This window comes from Chiloscyllium plagiosum, chromosome 20 (genome assembly GCF_004010195.1).
Source record: "Chiloscyllium plagiosum isolate BGI_BamShark_2017 chromosome 20, ASM401019v2, whole genome shotgun sequence".
NCBI lineage: Eukaryota > Metazoa > Chordata > Chondrichthyes > Orectolobiformes > Hemiscylliidae > Chiloscyllium > Chiloscyllium plagiosum.
The window spans coordinates 26,403,285-26,425,273 of record NC_057729.1 but is presented as its reverse complement, the minus strand read 5'-3'; the positions used below and the strand labels follow the sequence as shown (position 1 = coordinate 26,425,273).

General features: G+C 38.1%; 1 protein-coding gene across 2 annotated transcripts in view; it reads right to left on the bottom strand.

Moving 5' to 3' along the window:
• The window catches only part of gmeb2 (glucocorticoid modulatory element binding protein 2), a 63,761-nt gene that overhangs the window by 20,735 nt on the left and 21,037 nt on the right, over positions 1–21,989 (bottom strand). For both annotated transcript variants that reach the window (XM_043710332.1, XM_043710331.1), the window contains exons 2-5: positions 20,121–20,296; positions 13,194–13,285; positions 5,093–5,223; positions 4,460–4,563 (exon numbers count right to left, since the gene is read on the bottom strand). In XM_043710332.1, the coding sequence (XP_043566267.1) occupies positions 4,460–4,563; positions 5,093–5,223; positions 13,194–13,285; positions 20,121–20,251 (458 nt within the window). In that variant the 5' untranslated portion in view covers positions 20,252–20,296. The remainder of the gene's footprint in view (positions 1–4,459; positions 4,564–5,092; positions 5,224–13,193; positions 13,286–20,120; positions 20,297–21,989) is intronic.

Here is a 21,989-nt window from a genome sequence, read left to right as displayed (position 1 = left end):
CTATTTGTCTCCAAAAATAAAAAAACACACACGCAACACACACGCAACACACACACGGATTGGGAAAGAGTCTCAAGTTGATCAGAAGAATACTCCAGAAGCAGAAGGCTATAGAGTTGTCAGAAAGAGATATTCCATAAGGCTGAGAAAGACATGAATTTAAGGAATTCATATTCAGTATTAAAAATGAACTGAGTTAACAGTCTGTTTAAATGTTCCACATTAACTGAAAAAATGAACAGAACCTAGTGATTGCACAGAAATCTGTTGAAAAGGAAACAAATTACAGTGCTGCCAGGTGAGCAAAAAGCTGTAGCATGGAAATATGGATGACTCTTCACTGAGGCTTTAGCATAAGATTGAGTGGGTAGCATAGAGGCACAGTTGTTAGCACTGCTGCCTCACAGCACCAGGGACCCAAGTTCAATTCTAGCCTGAGGTGATTGCCGGTCTGGAATTTGCATGTTCTCCCTGTGTCTGCATGGGTTTCTGCCAGTTGGTCCTGCAGTCCAAAGATGTGCAGTATAGATAGATTGGCCATGTCAAATTACCCCATAATGTCCAGGGATGTGCAGGTAGCTAGATTATCCATAGTAAAAGAGAGATATGGTAGGGAGGTGGGTCTGGGTGGGACACTCTTTGGAAGATCGATGATGACTTGATCGGCCGAGTGGCCTAAATCTGCACCTTCGGGATTCTATTCTGTGATTCTACTGCTGGGGTAAAAAGGACAAATATTTCTTTTCAACGAATTTGTTCCAATTGTTGTTATGTAAGTGCATCATTATTCCAGCTGATGGACAATTAGGATCATAGAATGAAATATGGCTTGCCTGGCCACATTAAAAAATTTAAAAACAGATCTGTCATTGAAATACAGTCACACAAGGCTGCAGAGTTCCTTTAACCACAGCAGCATTGCATTACACAAGAAGAAATAAATAAAAGCCATGTTATCCAATATAGAAGACAATTCAGAAAAAAATTAAAATAAACAGAAGTGTTTTGAACCTATTTTTCAACATCATCCATTGGGAGAATTTAACTCTTCAGTATTAACTAAGTTCTACTTAATGGATTCACCCAGACTTTTCTTTCCTGTGAACTGTGGAACGTTCTTACACAAATAGCCACAAAATTGACTGCTTGAACTTTCCCAGTTTCTAATAAACAAGATTTCTCACCCAACTGCTTTTGGTCTTGAAGCTGCATAAACTAAAAACTTCTGCTGAGGTGACCTATTGCCTGGACTGCTCTGTAAAGCTTGTTTCTAAGACAGAAATTATTCTTGTTTTTTCCCCATCAAATTTCTTCCAAACTACCCTAAAAACTTTCAATTTCTGATATTTCCTAAACTAAAATGAATGTTAATTATTCTTAGCTGAAAATTCTAGTTTACTCTATCTGTTGCAAACATACCACTCCAGGTTTGCAGTCACCTGCTCTGACACACACTAAATTAGGTCACTATTTCAGAAGAACAAAAAGAAAACCCTTCACAAAAGTAGCCAACACTCATATGCCACAATGTTGAAATCCAAACTCAAAGAATATTAGCATATATAAATTATACATATTTCACATCTTTCCCACTCCCTGCCACCACAGATGAATACCTTTAAGAGGCATTTTTATTTCTATCAAGAAGTTCTTTAACACTATTTCTACATTACATTAATAATAACATATCGACATTAAATAAACAATGAGTTTCATGACAACACACTTTATACAAGTCCAATTGGACATCATCATTTGGTTTCCTTCATATGTGTTCTTGACAAACGGTCCACCATCCCAATGTTATTTTTCAAGTGCAACATGAATGAATTTTAAATTGCACAGCTAGAGTATTAAACTCCAGAGAAACCTGAAATTTCTTGAAAACAAACAAATCAAGGGATTGGGCTCAAAGAAACTGACATTTGTTTAGCGTTGTTAGCAAATTTCAATGTAATGAGGTGTCAACACAAAAGTGAACATCTCTTTCTCCACAACTGAATAATTGTCTCCAAAAAAATCTCTCAGGTTGTTCAATGCCCATTTCATCTTGTAGTGAAATTGTACCCACACCAACTAACATCACTGGCATTAACTATCAGTTTGAATGACTTTTCATAAGTTAGTGCTGCTAAAACTGGAGAGGTTGTCGGCCCAGATATGCCCTGTGCACATAATGCAGGATAAATCTAACCTGGTCAATTACTGCCCCATCAATTTACTCTTAATCATCAGTAAAGTGAAGGAACGGGTCATCAGCAGTGCTATCAAGAATCACTTGTTAGTAATAAACTACTCTCTAACACTCAGTTTGGGTTGAGTCAGGGCCCAACTTAATTACAGCCTTGGTTCATAATGAGCCAAACAGCTGGATTTCAGAGGTGCGATGAAAGTGACTGCCCTTGACATTAAGGCTGTATTTGACCAAGTGTAGTATCAAGAAGTCAGAGAAAAATTATAATCAATCTGAATCAGGAAATTCTCCAATGGTTGCAGTAATATCTAACACAAATGAGGATGGTTGCAATTGTTGGAGGTTAGTCATCTCAGCTGTAGGACAGTTATGCAGATGTTCGTCAGGATAGTGTCTTAGGTTTAATCATTTTCACATACTTCAGCAATGATCTTGGTTACTGAAGCAGTCTATGTTCAAATGCAGCACAAACTGGACAATATCTAGGTTTGGACTGACATGTGGCAATCAACATTCATGCCATACACGTGCCAGGCAATGACCACCTTCAACACGAGAGAACCCAACAACTTACCCTTTCCAATGGCATTACCATTGTTAAAATTTCCCACTAACTTCATCCTGGGGTTCCCACTGAGCAGAAACTGAACTGGACTAGCTATACAAAAACTGTTGTTACAAGGATAAATCAGATGTTAGGTATCCTGTGTTAAGTAACTCACCTCTTGATTCCCCAAAGTCTCTTCACAGGCTACAAGGCAAAGTCTGCTGCAATACTTCCCACTTCCTTACATAAGTGCAGCTCCAAAGACACTCGAGAGGGCTGACACCATCCAAGCTAAAGCAGTTCTCTTGATTGGTACCACGAGCACAAATATTCACTCCCTCACCCACCAACACTCAGTACACACTGTTACTTCTGTCTACAAGATTCAGGGCAAAAATTCATCAAGCGCCTTTCAAACCATGGCCACTGCATTCTAGATGGCAAGGGCAGCAAATACAAGTTCCGCCTGAAAACTCACCCCTAGGCCACTTAGCATCTTGACTTGGGAATATATCAATGTTCCTTCAATTTCACTCGGTAAAAATCCCAGAACTCCTACCCTAACAGCATTGTGTGGGTATCTACACCAAATGGACTATAGCAATTCGAGAGGATGCTCACTACCACCATCTCAAAGTCAACTTGAGATAGGCAATAATGTTGATTGAGCACTGATGCTCACCTTCCTTGAATGAATGAAAAGAAAGCAAAAAGTTGTTGTAGTGATAATATCACTCGACTAGTAATCCAGAAGCCCAGAACCTGGGGACACAGGTTCAAATCTCACCATAGCAGGTTTAATTAATAAAATCTGGAAGGTAATCACAGTTTCAGTAATAGTGACTATAATGACTACCATCAATTGTTGCAAAAATGTGAAACGAGATGCACAGGAATCTCAGACATTGGCTGTTGTTGATTTTCAGGTGTGAGATTAAACTTCCCCACCCCACCCCAAGCTTCCTAGGTAGATGTGACCTCTTGCTGAAAATACTTCCCCTCCTCCTCTCCCTCTCTTAGTAACATGCTTTACTCTGAGCAGCTTCTTTTCCTTCTTTCAGAAATCCTGTATTCCAAAAGAAAAGACTGCAAATGTAAATTGCCAGATTGTATAGAAGCTTCAAGTCAGTAAAAAGTACTTCAATACCTCACACCATTCTCTGTAAACCTTTAAAGATTTCAAATTGCAGAAAGCAGTAAAAACATGTACAATTGTGATATGAACCAGAAGAAATCAACTACAAAACAAACCTGTAAGACCTGGATAATCCCTTTAAAAAGTGCTGGCGAGGGGTCCTTTGTATTCTTTTAGTCCAAGATAAGTTTGTGAGGTTAAGACGGTGCTGGATTGAAAATCGAATTCCAAAATGCCTATGCTCATGTCACGTACCATGATCTGCATGCTCTGCATTCTTTCAGAGTGTGTACTAACCTCTTTACTAATATGAAATCCAGCATGACTGTATACATTTCACGAACTAAGGGTTACTACAGACCCCAAAGTTCAAGTGTTACTGAGATTGATCTTTTCCTCATCAAGTCTTTGCGATTAGAAAAATGGCACATTTAGTCCTAGATTTTGGTATCATCATATTCTCTGGGCAACGCAACTCCATTTTAAGATTGATCATTAAAACATGTTTATTCTTGTTTAAATTTTGAAATTACACTGAGAACAAATCAAACTTTTTATTAAATAGTTGTAGTGTATCTCAAACCTCAGCATCACACCATTCAAACGGATAGCTCTCTTCCAGTCTTTCAATGTAGATTTTCCAGCTAGATTCACAAATTCTTTGGGGCTTATAAGTTGATTGTCAAACTGGAAAGAAAAATAAGACACTGCAACTTAATAGCTGTAGGAAGTTAAATATTAGGTTTTGCTGCTGTAACAATTTCACTAAGGTAGTGTAGAATGAGTCTCCCCAAAATAATTTATTTCCTTTTCTTGTATCACATTCCCTCTATTTTCCCTCCCATTAGGTATGATCTGTTTGTGCAAGATGATACATAAGCTGCTGAGATCTAATCAGAAGAGTAGAAAGAAGATCATACAAATACCCAAATGAAAGAAACAATGCACTCATGGTACAGTGATATATTTTCATTAGGTTTTTACTCCATCTGTGAAAAGGCACCAAATTGCTGGAAACACAAAATAAGGCAGGTAGGAATTGTGGAAAGCACCTTTGAGGTAATTCTAAAGACTGCCAACTGGTGCTTCAAAACTACCATTATCACTTATTCTAAAGTTAAGTGTTTGCCTGTTCCAGCAAAAGAAGTGTAATTTTCTCTTATCTAGCACTTTACTACAAAAGGTTCTAAACAAAGAGCAAGAACAGAACACTCACCTGAACACATTTTATGTTGATACCAGGACAAACAAACTTTTTCCAAATGAGGTTAGCTTTACTTTCTCCACAGGTTATAGGATAAATTATTTCTGGCTCTATATTATCTCCCTCTCCAGCAATTTTTACCTCTACAAAGAACAAACAAATAAACATTTCAAATTTATTAAACCATGAACAATGTTGCCCTCGTAGAGAGGAAAATAGAGATCACTTCAGATAAAAGATTTGATTCAGCTCTCACTCAGACTGCACCAGTCAGTACAGGACTGAACCTATTCATTTTACCCAGCCTTTCAAAGTGCCCCAACAGTTCCTTTTGAGATTCCTCAAAGGTTTACTTTATATTTTCAGGGACAACTTTTTGGATTTTAGTGGCTCCTTTCTCAGTCATGCTAATTCGTACAAGCAATTGGTCACTTAGTGAACTTTTGTATTTATGTTAATATGTGGGAGATTTGATGCACACAGAAGCAGAAACTAGAGGAAGCACAAATATTTCCAATAATCACTGTTCCTTTCAACTTGAAGCAACAATTCACAAAGAGAATATTAAATTCCTAGACACTACTGTATTTAAATTGGCTACAGACAACAGCAGCAATTTGTTTTTTTTTCAAATTAAAAACACTTCCAAACACAAAACGCTGTCCTAAACATGCTTTCAACAGACTGGTGAGATCACAGTTAAACCATTGCATTTTTGTCTCTAACACAGCCACTGCATCTTCGGTGTTTCATAGTCTACAAGATACTTTTAAATGTGACAATACATAAACCCAACTTTTAATGGAATAAACAATTCAATAATAATTTATGTAATTATACCCACACTGCACATATAGATCTCTTGATCTCCTGCAGTTTTTATCTAAAGATGCCATGTTAATTTGCAAGGAATCCATTACTTCAGATTCTCTGTTCCTAGTTAAGTGAGTATTCTTTATTGAAAGGTTTCGTTTTACCCTCTTGCTGCCCACTTCTAGATTCTTTCCACCCTTTGTAGGCCATCTCTCTCTTTCAGATTCTTTCCACCTTCTGCAGACACTTCTTCCTTATTGCAGGCTCTTATTTCCTTTTGCAGCTTCTTACTCCCCATTTTGCAGCCTCACTGCAACCACCCATCTAGCCCCCAGCCAAACCCTTCCTCCTTCCTCTTCCTGGACTTGTTCACCAGCCTCACTGTCCATTCCCAACTCCGCTTCCTCCACCCTGACAGACTGCTACCACTCACCACAAATTCCCAAATTACAGACTGCTTCTCTCCCAAGCCAATAGGTTCACTATGAACCCATCAGCAGCCTGCACGGGAGAGAACCAGTCTGCAGTTGCAGGAACATCTACACACCCTCCCTTCTGTACTATGAATGGGTGGCAACATGAGCCTGATTTGTTAGCCCAGTGAATGGATTTTCGAAGGTAGTCTGGGGATTTTGGGGATAGATCCACTCACACCTTCCATGTATATTTTGAGTATGTGGGCTACTGAATGCAATGATCACATCTAAATTCCTGACTAAAGTGCCAGGCAAGTGTGTAGATTTGTAGTGCAGTCTGTATGAAATCCACATAATTGGTGATGCCTGTCTGATAATACTGACAAGGATCTAGATTACATGAATTATTCAAGTAGTTCAAGATTTTAATATATTTCTAGCTATTGTGTAACATGGTTCAATATTGTTTTATCATCTGTGTGACTGACTATTTTTTAAAACCTGTTGAGGATTTCAATGTGCTGCCTGTAGACATGTAAAGGGTGAGTTAAAATACAAAAAGCCTTGTTAATGTTTTTAAGTCAGAAAATCACCTCTTAGTTTTCATTAACAGCTGTAAAGCTAATGAAATGCACAGATTTATTTTTAGGTGCATGGTGCCCTAATGCCAGATTTGTCCATCAATACAAAAGGAAATTAAAATAAAATGAAAACCTGTTCAATATTTGATACTAAAAAGACTCTGCTTTATAACATTACTTAGAATGTAGTGTAACATACTTGTTTAGTAATAACTGTTACCTGTTTAATGGTTTATAAAGAATTTCTATACTTTAGAAGTTTAGGAATATTTAGCCTCCCCAAATAGAAATGCTAAGGACGATGTGTGTTTAAAAATCAGAGGTCACAACATAAATTTAGAAATCAGTGATGATAATATGGGAAGGAAAATGACGGAGAAGGAGAATTTTCATGGTGCCTGAGGGCCAAAGTGATTGGTGGGGGCAGGTGTTGAGTTGAATACTAAAATTTGATGTACAAATCAATAAGTGACTTTGAAATATAGACTGGGAATCATGTGGATAAGTTATAATTTGAGATCCAAAGCTGGGCAGTTAAAGAACCAGGCAATGAGATCAGTATTCAGCAGATGATAACCTGAAGCACTGCTAAATTTAGTGGAAAAAAATCCAAATTTTGAATATAAAAAAAAATGGTAAATGAATCTAGGACAACATGTGCCACAATGTCACCACTGATGGGATCCATTACAGTCAGTAAATAGGTTTCTCCCATTATAAAAATGTAGACATACTGGTTTAAACTATAAAATATTGATGTTTTGATTTAAGGTCTTTAATAGCAAAATCCTAACATGGCAGTTAAGGTTGAGATCAAGAGACCACACTTTTTAAATAAAAGGATACTACCACAACCTTCAGGTTGCATCCAGTATTACAGGTAAATGTAAGAAAAAAGAGAACAAATACATGAACCCTGACTGTTCAGATACATGATCCACCAAAAGGTGGAGCTTATTACTTCCATTTTAAGAATAACTATTTCTCCCAAGTTTGAGAAAAACTCTTAGCTTAATAAATAAAATGATTCCTCAATAACATGACTTCACACTGAAATGGAAAATAATCTGGTTACGGTTGGAACGGTTTTAGTTTTCATATTGCTTATGAAGAGTTTGAAGTCATTCTAGACTTACTATGCTCCAATTGTCAAAGAATTACTGTCTCCCAAGGAGAGTTGCAGTTCACGATAATTCTGAGTACTGCTTCTAAACCGATTACTGAAGGAAAGAGATATAACACCACACAAATTATACAAGGGAAAAGTTAATTATAGACATCTACAAACATTTATATATCTATATATTCCTTTTTAAATATGAAATTGGAATCTATAAGCCATAAAAAAAATTATTTAATCACACAATAATGTTCAAGTGTGATTAAGCGAACTCCCTCACAGGATATTGTATGTAATACATAAGTTATTTAAACATGACTACGAAGGTAGGCTTGGTACACACAACTCTCTTGGACATCTATTCAGAGAAAATGACAGCATTTCAAAATTCAAGAGAAGCTCCACTTTTCAGTCCTTATTAGCAATTTATATATAATCTTAATTATATGAGGCAAATGTTTTCATCACAGAAATATGCATGGTATTTTAACCCTACCATCACCAGTTATAATAATGGGGTAATGGTCTTGGATGTTTTCTGTTTAGTCACTGTGACACTAATAAAACACTTATTAAGACAGTAACAAAAACTGGAATCTCTCTATTGCATGGGTGTCTGCTAGAAAAAGATAAGCTTTCTTATCAACACTGTTGCACTTGCTTTGTTTCTCCCTGTCTCCTCGAATTATTTTGTTTTTCCAACTTGAACTATTTTTATATATATTATTTGTTGATTTTCTATTAAACTCAAACTGTTTATTTGCTTTCTTCCTCCTCGCTCCTGACATATTTTAGTTTTTTGTAAATCTCTAAAGACCATTCATTTTAGCCAAGCACTGGTGAGTTCACCATGCACCATTCCATGCATCAAAACAGAAAGGATACCAACAAGCAAATACCCCCTTTGTAGTTCACTGTAAAATAACATAGCAGGACAAATAAATGTTTCCACAGCATGATGTGGTTTTATTATCTAGGGAAAACATGTGTTCCATAAATATAACGACACTAGTATTAGTTGGAAACCTTACTAAAACTAAAATTTGCTTGAAAAAGATTTCTTCAGGAAGCACCGATGGTGAATGAAATGCCCAAATTTTACTAGCGGTTTTGCTAGTGTCATTATTAATTCCAGCACTATGTGGTTAAATCTATTTTCATTATAAAAGCTGTAGGAATATGATTATGTTGAAAGATTGTTTGATTAATCAGTGGTCTTCCTTTGCCAAAGTATATGATGAAATCAAGTCACTTAGTGATGGTAGCTTGAAGTTCAGATTAACTGACTGCCCATGATGACAGCCATGTCATCTGGTAACCTAATTTCCTCTTATGCAAGAGCACTGCAGTATAAAGTACATCTACTACTGCTATTAAGATTTCAAAATCACAAAATATGTACATAAGTTTCCTTTGATATCCCATCATTTAAAAATCAGTAAATTTCACCTGTTATGATTCCAAACCAGACCACCGACTTTATGCTACATTTCCAGGTACTATTGACCGAACCATGTTTCAATCTAGTTAGGGTTCAAAAACCCTATTTTTTTTTAAATCGTGGCAAAAGGTTTTATCAAGGGGATTTACTAAGAGAGTAAAGCTACAACATTCCATGGTTTTGAACAAGCGACAATACTTTAATACAATCTAAAATATATGTAATCCATATTTCTAACACCAAGAAATTAAAATTTGATGTGATTAACATGGGTAATATTTTTATACCCCACAGCAGATATCATAGCAAATATGATCAGGACAGATCCCAAAGATTTCTCAGTAACTCCTACCCAACCATTGATGACACAACGTGTCATCAAATCTCATTGAACTTTACAAGGGATTATAATTCTTCACTTTTGCTGGTCACTCCTTTTAAGAGCAATTCCGTCATGGACCGCATCACCTTCCTGTCCTGGATTCACTCACCTTGACTCCATAACTGCAATCCACTACTGAAACATTTGATTTATCTCCAGCTTCTCAGGGCTTCAAGGCGTATGGGGAAGAGTGAGTGAAGTTGTAAAATACCGAATCATTCATTTTCATATTGAATGGTGAGCAGGCTCAATGGGCCAAATGCCAGCCTTTGCTCCCATTCTTGATGTTTTTTTGCTCATAGCAGGCTTCACCAGCCGAAAGATTATCCATGGGTTTTCCCTGAACTCTCATCTTCTTCATTTACATTAACAAAATCACAGAAGTATCATGGGAGTAAACAGAGGTCATATGGTCGATCATAATACATCAAAACAAATGTTGTTTACAGTCTTTTCAACATCCTCACTCTCAGCTGCACTGAAGTATTAATGCTTGTAGACTTCTTCCTGAAGAAGGGCTTATGCCCGAAACGTCGATTCTCCTGTTCCCTGGATGCTGCCTGACCTGCTGCGCTTTTCCAGCAACACATTTCCAGCTGCGACTTCTTCCAAAACCCTCATGACTTCCCCAGAATGACAACCAGTGACCCTTTCACTTTCACAACTCCCCAGGATATTAGAGCCCTGACTCAATTCTTAGCTGCTTATTAATTCCTAGAATTTTTCTGAGTTTGTTCCAACAGCACAGATCCATCCAATTGCTCTAGACTTCTTCCATTCAGGACAACTAAAATGAGTCCTCCTAACATGGAGTCTACTTCAACTGTCTGCGACCCCAGAAATATTCTGAGTGATCATAAAAATGTTGCAAAAAGCCCACTGCTAACACAGGGCAAAACAGAATGTAGCCACCTAGTAACTTTGGAATTCTCTATACCCATGAATGTTACAATGTTGCATTTTTCACTGAATGACCAAAGACTCATTACAACCCAGAGTGTAATTCTGCATTTTCCCCATTTCAGTTCCCTGAGTGATCAATGATGCAACTACAGTAAATATTCTGTTGAGAAATAAGCTATGTTGAATTACTTTATCTGAGGAATTAAAACAGTTGTCAGTTTCTTTTACACAGACTGCAAACACTTGACTCAATATGTAAATAATTCAATTACAGTTGTTATAACCTGAATGAGACCGCAAATTTTGTTATGAACTGGCAATGGGCCAGCAACCACAATATTTCAGGATTGTGAACAAGCAAAATAAACGTTATCAAGTTAGAAAGGTCTAATAATCTAAAAGTATCGGTAAATTCGCCATAGTCTTACCAGACTACAGCCTGGTCTCTTGTGAGACAGATATGACTGGTGTTGGTTTAATCGGAGAGTTACCATGTCTCTAGCAAGGAGAGAGGTTGAGAAGGAGAGTCCTTCATGGTAACCTCAGCTGGTGTGGGAAATTAAACCATGCTGTGGCATCTCTTTGCACTGCAAACAAGCCATTCAACCAACTGAGTTAACCAACTCCCTATTAAAATAATCTACAATATATAAACACTTTTTAAGCTGAAATCTACAACTAACGAGATAAAATGGTTTGACACAAACACCCCTCAGAGTACACTAAATAGCAGATGTAGCCAAGAGAGATTCCTTAGTTTATTCAGCACGCACCCAGATGGTAATACTACAATGGGACACCAAATCTCATTTCAACTTTATCTCCCTAGAAGAGATTCTAATTCTTCATTTTCAATGGCATAACTTCAGAACAGCCTCAAAAGTTATTCCGCCATGGACTGCCTCAAAGATTGATCAGGTCATAGAGTCACAGAGATGTACAGCACGGAAACAGACCCTTCGGTCCAACCTGTCCATGCCGACCAGACATCCCAACCCAATCTAGTCTCACCTGCCAGCACCCGGCCCATATCCCTCCAAACCCTTCCTATTCATTTACCCATCCAAATGCCTCTTAAATGATGCAATTGTACCTGCCTCCACCACATCCTCTGGCAGCTCATTTCATACACATCGAACCCACTGCGTGAAAAAGTTGCCCCTTAGTTCTCTTTTATATCTTTCCCCTCTCACCCTAAACCTATGCCCTCTAGTTCTGGACTCTCCGCCCCCAAGGGAAAAGAATTTGTCTATTTATCCCATCCATGCCCCTCATAATTTTGTAAACCTCTATAAGGTCACCCCTCAGCCTCCTACACTCCAGGGAAAACAGCCCCAGCCTGTTCAGTCTCTCCCTGTAGCTCAGATCCTCCAACCCTGGCAACATCCTTGTAAATCTTTTCTGAACCCTTTCAAGTTTCACAACATCTTTCTGATAGGAAGGAGATCAGAATTGCATGCAATATTCCAACAGTGGCCTAACCAATGTCCTGTACAGCCGCAACATGACCTCCTAACGGCTGTACTCAATACTCTGACCAATAAAGGAAAGCATACCAAACGCCTTCTTCACTATCCTATCTACCTGCGATTCCACTTTCAAGGAGCTAGGAACCTGTACTCCCTGGGACTCCTGAGGCGATAGTCCATAACCTCCTCACTGGCACAATTCCAGCTCTTTGGCATTACCCAGGGTTGTCTGTGCTCTAATATTTCTCAGCTATATCAAACAAATACTGCTTTTGGGTTTCTTTTACCTCCACTCTCAGCTATCAAATAGTTCCTGGAACTTGAATGACTCCTCAGAGCCAATTACTGCATTTTTGCAAAATGAGGTCTTTGCCTGTTCCTTTCTCTTTACATCACGTTCTCAGCTCCTCAGGACCTCTCCACAACCCAGAGTGCCTGAAACTTGCTAACAACCTCTGCCGCCTGGAGCCTCTTTTCCCTGATTTCAAGAGGTCATGTGGCATCATACGCACATAAACTACTGTCCCTGCAAAGGCCACCAAAGCAACCAGAATGCTTAGAAGAGTAAGTGGCTGTCCCGTGCCTCAAATGTAACAGCTGTTCCTGGGCACATCAGGAATTGAAGTTCTTCCAGCTGACACACAAGTAAATTGGGGTTTAACAAGTGAAACATCAATTTTGAACAACTGCAAAGCTAAAATCCAGATGAAATATTTAAAAATATTGTTCTATACATTGCAATGTCCCTCAGATGCAACTGGTGTTCCACATTGAGTTTTTAAGTTACTTTCAGAGGGATGCAAGTTTACTCCGTACCGTAAAAGATGCAATGCTAATTTAGCCACTCCTTCACTATCATTGTTCAGATTTACATTTACTTCTAATTCTTAAAAGCAAGAATAGACAAAATAGGTTTTAAGTCTAAATCACAATTATTGCCACAACGTATTATTATCCATTACTCACTGAATGCAGTCTTTCCACTTACCAATAACATCACCTTTCTGGATCAATGTGGAGGAAGATGAATAGGCTCCAGGAGTGTTGACAGAGTCCATACTGTCGTCACTTAATCCTCCACTGCTCAATCAGAAACAAAGAATGTTGTTAGTATTAGGAGTATCACAACCAACCAATGTTAATAGTATGCATAAAAATGTCATTTATATAACTATGTGATAATCTGTACTTAATGTGCTATACAGAATTCCAATGACAGATGTTCCCCATTTAATTCATCTGTTCTTTTATAAGTTAAAGATGGATGAATAATCATTTTAAATAAATGGTATACAATATGGCTAATTTTTTAGTATTATGTTTTTAATCACTAAATTATGCCACAGGAGGCCTGGGTATTGCAGTGCCTTCAGGTCAGAGGTCTGTCCTCAAACTCAGTCAACTTAGTACCTTAAAGACTTTTTCTCTAAGCTATAGTGAAAGGCATTACTACTTAGCTAGCTGAGCTATATCACAACTGCAAATGCCTCAATTTGATAAGGATTGTCAGCATTGGCAAAATTTTCCCAGAGCAGAAATCTTTAACAAGTTGACCCAAAAACAGTATTACAAAATTTGTTTAATCATTACCACTTTACACAAGCTTATCTCAAATGATACAAAATTTGGACTTATTTTATCTAGGAAAAATGTTTTAAACATGACTACTATGTGAAATTAAAAGTCAAATTTTACAACCATCACCAACCATCTAATAATCAAAGATATTTTCATCGTTTGTGTCAAGGCCTTAAATCACTTGTACTTAACAGAACCTTCCCAAAAAAGCAATTGAGCCAATTATGAACAATTAACAATATTAAATGTGGCACTAAATCTATATTATTTGAAATAAACGATAAGATGTTGCTTTATTGAGTATTTTTTCCTAATCATGTACTTTATTCATAACATTTGTACACAAAACACTAGGAAAACATTTTGGCTTGAATATTACAGCATTTCGAAGAAACTTTAACATTTCCAAGACAACATGCTCCATTCGATTTGACTAATAGTCTTAGTATTTTCAGAATACATTCCACACCAGGTATGTAGTTCAAGGGCAAACATTTCCAGTTGGAAGTTACAGAAAACAAAACAGATATAAAGGATGTGTATTATATGCACTATAGCCCAGCTACCACATAGTAATGCCTTCCCTTATAGCAACGAAAAACATCTTTTATCGTTTTCCAAACTTATTTCACTCTGCGGTGTCTCAATATGCTTTAAATACACTGATTTAACAATGTACATTCTTTGAGGAGCACACGGTCCAAGTTACTCTACAGTTCCCAGCTTCTCTGAGTATACTATGGCTGATAGTATGCATTTGTTGGAAGCATTATTGCTACCTAAACACAAATGACTAAAGTAATCCAGACAGCAAGAGTGCATTGCTTTCAATAACAATTATTAATGATTCCTAAGCCCCAATATGATGAAACTCTGATGTTATAGGAAATAGACAGGAATCAGGAAACTGAGCTTGTTACTACACATTTTCATGTACATAAAATAGTACAAGTTTACTTTTGTTAAAAGCCATGTTTATGCAAATGATACTTTTCCAAAGGAATTTCTAATTGCAAGTGAAGGGACAGTGTGCTCCGATCTCATTTTCCATTGATGCATCAGGATTCCGGAGTCCTATGGCAGGTGAACATTCTGACGGTAAGAAAACATTCTTTGAATCCCCTTCAGTTCAGCCCTCAGAGATTAAAAAAATCTGTGCTATCCAAGTTTGGCCTTCCCTCATTTGACCTTAACACCAAAGACTTTAATGGACTAAAGCTTTTTTGTAAAAGAATACTGATGACTGAAAATGGCTTCTTTTATCAACTGACAAGCCCAAGCAACTTATGTGGAAAATATAAAAAATGTTATCTCAATATTACCATTTTAAAAAACAGGCATTGAGACTCAAAATTGTCAAGAAATTCATATCTCGGACTCACACTTGCATAACTAACGTATATATTGCTCATGAAAAGTTACCTGCGGAGTTTGAAAAAAACATATGGAGTTAGACAGCATACATATAAACAAACCATAATTCAGTAGTTTTCTTTGAGCAACAAAGGTCAGAGAAAAAAATATAGTCTGAAAACAATAGAATGAGGGAAGTTCCCTCTCCCTGAATCTGAAGCAAACAAGTGCTGGTGGGAAAACAAATCTTGGAAAAACCTCCAATGACTGAGAAATCAAGAGTATCTGCAAACTTCACCTGAGGAACCTAAATAGCAGCTAAACAGTTGGGACTTGGATTCTTGTAACTCAACTAGATTTTTTAAAAAATGAGGCGCATCTGTCTTCATCTCCCTCTCTGTACTAGGTACAAAGAAGGCGGCAAGAGGAGGGGCAACCTGTGTTTTGTATGAGTGTTTGTTATCGCAATTTATTTCTTCTCTGATAACAAAACTCCATTCTCTTTCAGCCAAAACAAACTTGGAATTGATTCTCCTCCAACTAAACTTAATTTACCAGATCAAAAATAAATTGTTACATGCTAACAAAAAAGGAAAATTCAGAAAGAAAGCCATGACCTTCCTCACCTGGTTATAACATCCACAATTAATAACCAAATTATCAGATTAATAGTCCCCAAGGATAGGAATTCATTTTCTGCACCCTGCTGCCTGAACAAATTTCTACTTCCTTTACATTGTTCTTTAAAACACAAGAGGGTTCTAACTGAAGAGAAGGGAGGGTTCAGTTGCATGAAAAATTAGAAAATCAAAGATAATGGAGAAGTTAGGAATGCAAGTTAGTGATGGAGCTGATTATTACCAGTAAATAAAAAAGAACAGAATCTGTGAATGTTATATTGCACCAAGGACACATAAAAGCCAAAGGGAAATTTCATAACAGTACAAACTTAAGGACTTTATATTTTATTTATGAAGCATTCGGATTAAGGTGGACAACGAACGAGGCAAATGGGGAAAAGATAGGAAAGTGAATACGAGGAATGTCGGAACTAGAGGGACCAAATGGCCTATTCCTGTTCCTATTTCTCATGGTCTTAAAATTAATCACTTTGACCAAGCTTTTAACAATTTGTCCTAATATCTCATTATATAACTTTGAGTCGTAGAGATGTACAGCATGGTAACAGACCCTTCGGTTCAACCCATCCATGCCGACCAGATATCCTAACCCAATCTAGTCCCACCTGCCAGCACCCAGCCCATATCCCTCCAAACCTTTCCTATTCATATACCCATCCAAATGCCTCTTAAATGTTGAAATTGTACCAGCCTCCAACACTTCCTCCGGCAGCTCATTCCATACACGTACCACCCTCTGTGTGAAAAAGTTGCCCCTGAGGTCTCTTTTATATCTTTGCCCTCTCACCCTAAACCTATGCTCTCTCATTCTGGACTCCCGACCCCAGGGAAAAGACTTTGTCTATTTATCCTATCCATGTCCCTCAATTTTGTAAGCCTCTATAAGGTCACCCCTCAGCCTCCAACGCTCCAGGGAAAACAGCCCCAGCCTGTTCAGCCCCTCCCTATAGCTCAAAGCCTCCAACTCTGGCAACATCCTTGTAAATCTTTTCTGAACCCTTTCAAGTTTCACAACATCTTTCTGATAGGAAGGAGACCAGAATTGCACACAATATTCCAACAGTGGCCTAACCAATGTCCTGTACAGCCACAACATGACTTCCCAACTCCTGTACTCAATACTCTGACCAATAAAGAAAAGCATACAAACGCCTTCTTCACTATCCTATCTACGTGCGACTCCACTTTCAAGGAGCTAGGAACCTGCACTCCAAGGTCTTTGTTCAGCAACACTCCAGAGAACCTTGCCAAACTTTGTGAAATTTTGTTTCCACACTCTCTCCTGTGAAATACCTTGAGAGAATTTCATATCTAAATGTTGGTAGTATTGTTGTTACATTTTTACAGAATATTACTATATTGTTCTTCATGCACTAGTTGTTTCTGCAAAGGCAGACATAATGTCATCAGTTAATAGCAATCTATAGTGACTGCAATTTTAGAGAAAAGGGCTTCACTCTGCATCTACAGCTGCTGATCCCTAAATGAATGCTCTAACAGGAAAGATGTAATTTTAGTTCTCAGTCACAGCATCTGTTTGCTTTTCCACATCTACCATCAATACATGCAAGAAAGTTGCACCACCAGGCATAAAGAAAGATAATTTCAAAAAGAAAATAGTCGTGTGAAATTGTACTTCGTAGAGGGTTTAGAAATTCCCAACCTGGATTTCTGGTATGCTTGATGGTATGCTTCATAAGAAATGTGTGCAACGTTAGGAGCATACTCACCATTCACTTCCTCAATATACCAGCAAACTTGTTTCTTACTGCAGTCAGATTCAAAGGACCAGGTGACCACACTGAATGAGGCCATATTAGTTTTCACCTCACTTTTATTGAGCAATTCATTCCACCTGCAGCTGAGTTACAACTCTTTCAAATTAAATGGAATAATCCACATATCTTCACTGTGGCATTGTAATAAACTTTTCCACCTTTTTATACCTAGCAAACTTCCACTCAGCCATCTAATAATTTCCCCTTAAAAAGTGCTTGCTTATAGAGTCCATGGGTGCTTCTAGGAATTCTCTGACTATCCTATGATCATTGTGTTGTCCCAGTTGAATCTGTGATCCCGGTCATCTGTGTGTATGGCTACTAGGGATAGCTGGTTGTGACCTTTAGTGGCTAGTTGGTGTTCGCAAATGTGGATTGCTAGTTGTCTGCACGTTTGCCCTGTATAGTGTTTCATGTAGTCTTTACGTGGAATCTTGGAAGTTACGTCAGTCTGGCACATGATGAGTATAGGGTCTTTTGTCCTCGTGAGTCATTGTCTGAACGTGGCTATTTATTCTTGCGCTCTCATGAATCCAGTGGTCGGAGAAGTCTGGCCATCAGTTCTGAGAAGGTCTTTAATATAAGATAGCGTGGCTGGTGAGTTAGGTCATGGCATATCCTCGTCAAATTGTTTGTCTGTTAGGCAGAGGAGGATGCAATTGTGAGGATATCCATACTTGGCAAAGACCCTGAACAGGTGTTCTTCTTCTTTCCTTCGTAGATCAGGAGTGCTGCACGGTGTTGTAGCCCTTTTGAACTGGGTCCTAATGCAGCTTCTTTTGTATGTGTTTGGGTGGTTGCTGTTGTAATTCAGGACCTGGTCAGTGTGTGTGGCTTGCCTGTACACTTCTGTGGTGCAATCATTGTTGTGTGTTCTTTGTACCATCACATCCAGGAATGAGAGTTGACTGTTGGTTTCCTCCTCTCTCGTAAATCTGATTCCTGAGAGCATGGTGTTGATGATCCGATGGGTTTTGATATTTGTTATCTTAATGAGAACAGAAGTGTCATCCATGTATCTGAACCAGAGTTTGGGCTAGATTTGGGGTAAGGCTGTTATTTCCAATCTTTATATCACTGCTTGTCCTGTGAGCCCAGGGATGGGCGAGTCAAAAGGTGTTCCACTGATCTGTTCATATATTTGGTTGCTGAATGAGAAGTGTGTCGTTAGGCACAGGGGTCTAGTAGTTTGAGCATGCTGTCCTCATCGATAGGTTTCCCCGTTGTGTTCTCTGTTCTGCCTGTCCAGGAGGTTGGCTATTGTCTCTCTGGCTAGAGTTTTGCCAATTGAGGTCAACAGTGCCATTACATTAAATGAGACCATTGCTTCATACTTGTCTATGTTGATGTTTTTGATGTTGTCTAAGAATTCCTGTGACGATTGTAGAGAGTTTTCTGATCTGCTGATAAGATGTTTTTGTTTTTGTTGGAGTTCTTTTGCCAGTTTATGTGGTGGCATTCCGGCAGTGTCACAATGGGGCAAAGTGGTATGTCTGGTTTTTGTACTTTGGGTAATCCATAAAATCTTGACGTGTTATTGCTTTCTGGTTTCGTCCTTTATAGATCAATCCTGGTTATTAGTCCCTTTTTTTGAAGGTTACATAGTGTGTTATTTATCCTACTGGTTTGCTGTGTCATGGCATCAAACTCCCTCTGTAGGTAAGTGTCGGTATCTGCAAGTAGTTTCTCTGCTTTCTGAATATATTCGATCTTGTCCACGATAACAGTCATTCTACCCTTGTCCGCTGGTACTCTGATTATGTAGAAATGAACACCAACCAGCCACTAAATACCAGGACCAGCTGTCCCTAGTAGCCATACACACAGATGACAGGGACCACAAATTCGGCTGGGAGAACACAACGATCATAGGACAAGCTAAATATAGGACAGCCAAAGGATTCCTAGAAGCATCGCACTCATTCATGGACTCTATCAACGAGCACATTGACCTAGACCCAAAATACTGGCCACTACAATGAACAACAAGAACCGGCAACTGGAAGCAGTAGGAACGGAACCAAATAAATTCCAGAAGACACAATACAGCAGCGCTTCACAGGAGGCTCCAAAGCACTGAAGATGTCACCTAGACAGGGGAGGAAACATCTGTAAATCAACTTCCCAGCTCAGCGAACATACCCACAATCATGACATTATTGTCATTGTTAGTATGATCTCTAGGATTTGTTTTGATCAATTGAAAAGTAAATATCCATTCAGAAAAGTAATGTGTTTATAAATCTCTTATCAATCCTATCTGGTTTCCCATATATATGACACAATCAACATCCATAAAGACAAAGGATTCACAGTTCACAGCTGAATTTATCAATTTCTTTTAAAGAAAATCCTGCCTTAAGCTGAGTACTGTCCTCACAGTTCTGACAAAAATGAACATCTTCCTTTTAAAGAAAAGTAACTGATATAATTGGGTTGCAATAATGTCAACTGTTACCCAAATGTAAAACTGCATTAAGCCATTATTGTTTGGAGAATCTGGAAACATGTTAAGCTCTATGATTTCATTAATTAAACACTTTAATGTATGGTATGTTTCCCTACCTCGGCTGGGTTGATTTGAAGTCTACTAAAACAGTCTTAACATCTTCAACTGCATTTCCATCTGATGGGGTGTCAGGTGTTGTCACGACAACCACCTCCTCCACATGAACACTGACATCAGGAGTAGCCATAGCTGCAGTAAACTCTAAGAAAGTTGATCACAGAAATTTGTCCAGCTAAAAAGAAAGCATAAATTCAACAAATTACTACGTTTACGAAAAACTACATTACGAACATAATTTGAAGTAACTAATCAAAGAAAAGACTAATGTTTATGTTTCACTGTCAAATGATTCTTCAGCCTCAGGCTTTGCAAGATACTCATGAGCCATAATTTATTTAACTAGTTATTTTAACTAGTTAATCGGTAGCCATGCGATGGGGCACAAACTATAACTTGCAAAGATCTAAGCAGCAGCAGACAATTGACAACTTGAAGATTTTCAACATGCGTCAATGCTGCTGATTCTCTGATGTTTCTACTTTAGGAGAGCAGGGCTGACAGAGAAATTGTATGTGGGAAAATTTGATGATTGATCCACAGAAGTTTGCCTTGTCTTTCATCCATCCTCATACTGAGGGTTGGCCACACTATGTACAGTCATTCTTCACTCGGTTTTATTCTCTGCTGCCCTCACTTCCTGTTCCATGAGACCAGTTCACATTTTGACATTGTTCATTGTTCATATTGCCTTCAATCATCCTTGTGCATATTTCCAAATGCTTGAGATTTACCAAGGAAGAAACATTGTAACTGTTGGAACAGTTGAGGAAGACCTAAACTGGAGTTGGTGAATCGGTGGCAGTCAAAATTCAATATGGAGCAGTATAAAGGTTATGCATTTTGGCAGGATGATGATGAACAGAAAATAGTAATAAAGGGTACAATCTGAAGGGCATGCAGGAATACAGGGATGAATATGTGCATAACTTATTAAAAATGGTGGGCTAGGTTGTGAACTGTGATCACAACATATACAGTATCGTAGATTTATTAATAGATTATTAATATTAATATTTTAATAGATAGTTTGCCTGTAGGAAGGGAAAGAAGCCAATGACTGCAAAGGGGAAGGGGAAAGAGGCTGCTAAGGGAAACCTGTTACCAAAGTAACCCAGTTAACTGGGAATGACAAAAACTTTAAAGTTACAGGTAATGTGTTCCTTCCAAATTAACATGCTTTTTACAAAGTATATGTCTTGTATTTGTTGATAACTTATGGCCGGTGTCTTCTGCAAATTTAAATTCTGTAGTGTCCAGGAACGTTACGTTTTCCTTGTGCACTGTAGTTGTAAGGATCATGGTGGACTGATAATTGTGGAGAATATTGACCAATTCTAGTTCTAAGAGTTCAAATACCCCATATATCAACACAAACATTGAGGGCAATGTTACTACGTAACTGCATCTCACCCAATAAAGGGTTAGTAAGAATAAAAAGATAGACCCGAAAATAAAACATAGCCCATAAAATCAAAAATATAGCCCTTTAGAAGTCTCAAAAGGAGTTGTTGAAACAAAAAATATTTTGACCCGGAGAGAGCAGATAGGCATGGAGGTCAATGCCAGACGCAAAGCCCGAGAAGCTGGATGCAGTACCACGAGAAGTTTAACAAAATGAAGAATGGCCAAGGTCAGTGAATAGATCTTTAAATTACATGTGTATACCAAGGCATAATTAACCTCAGATACCATTCAATTCATGACACTTCCGTCATTCGACGACCAACGTCTCACTAGTCTTGGGGTTTTTCCTGAAATTTAGAATACTATCAAACAACCTAGTCAAGCAACAGGCTGATCAGAAACCATTGACTAGAAACTCATCTGGACTTGCCTTATAAATACAGTGGCCACAAAACCTGGTC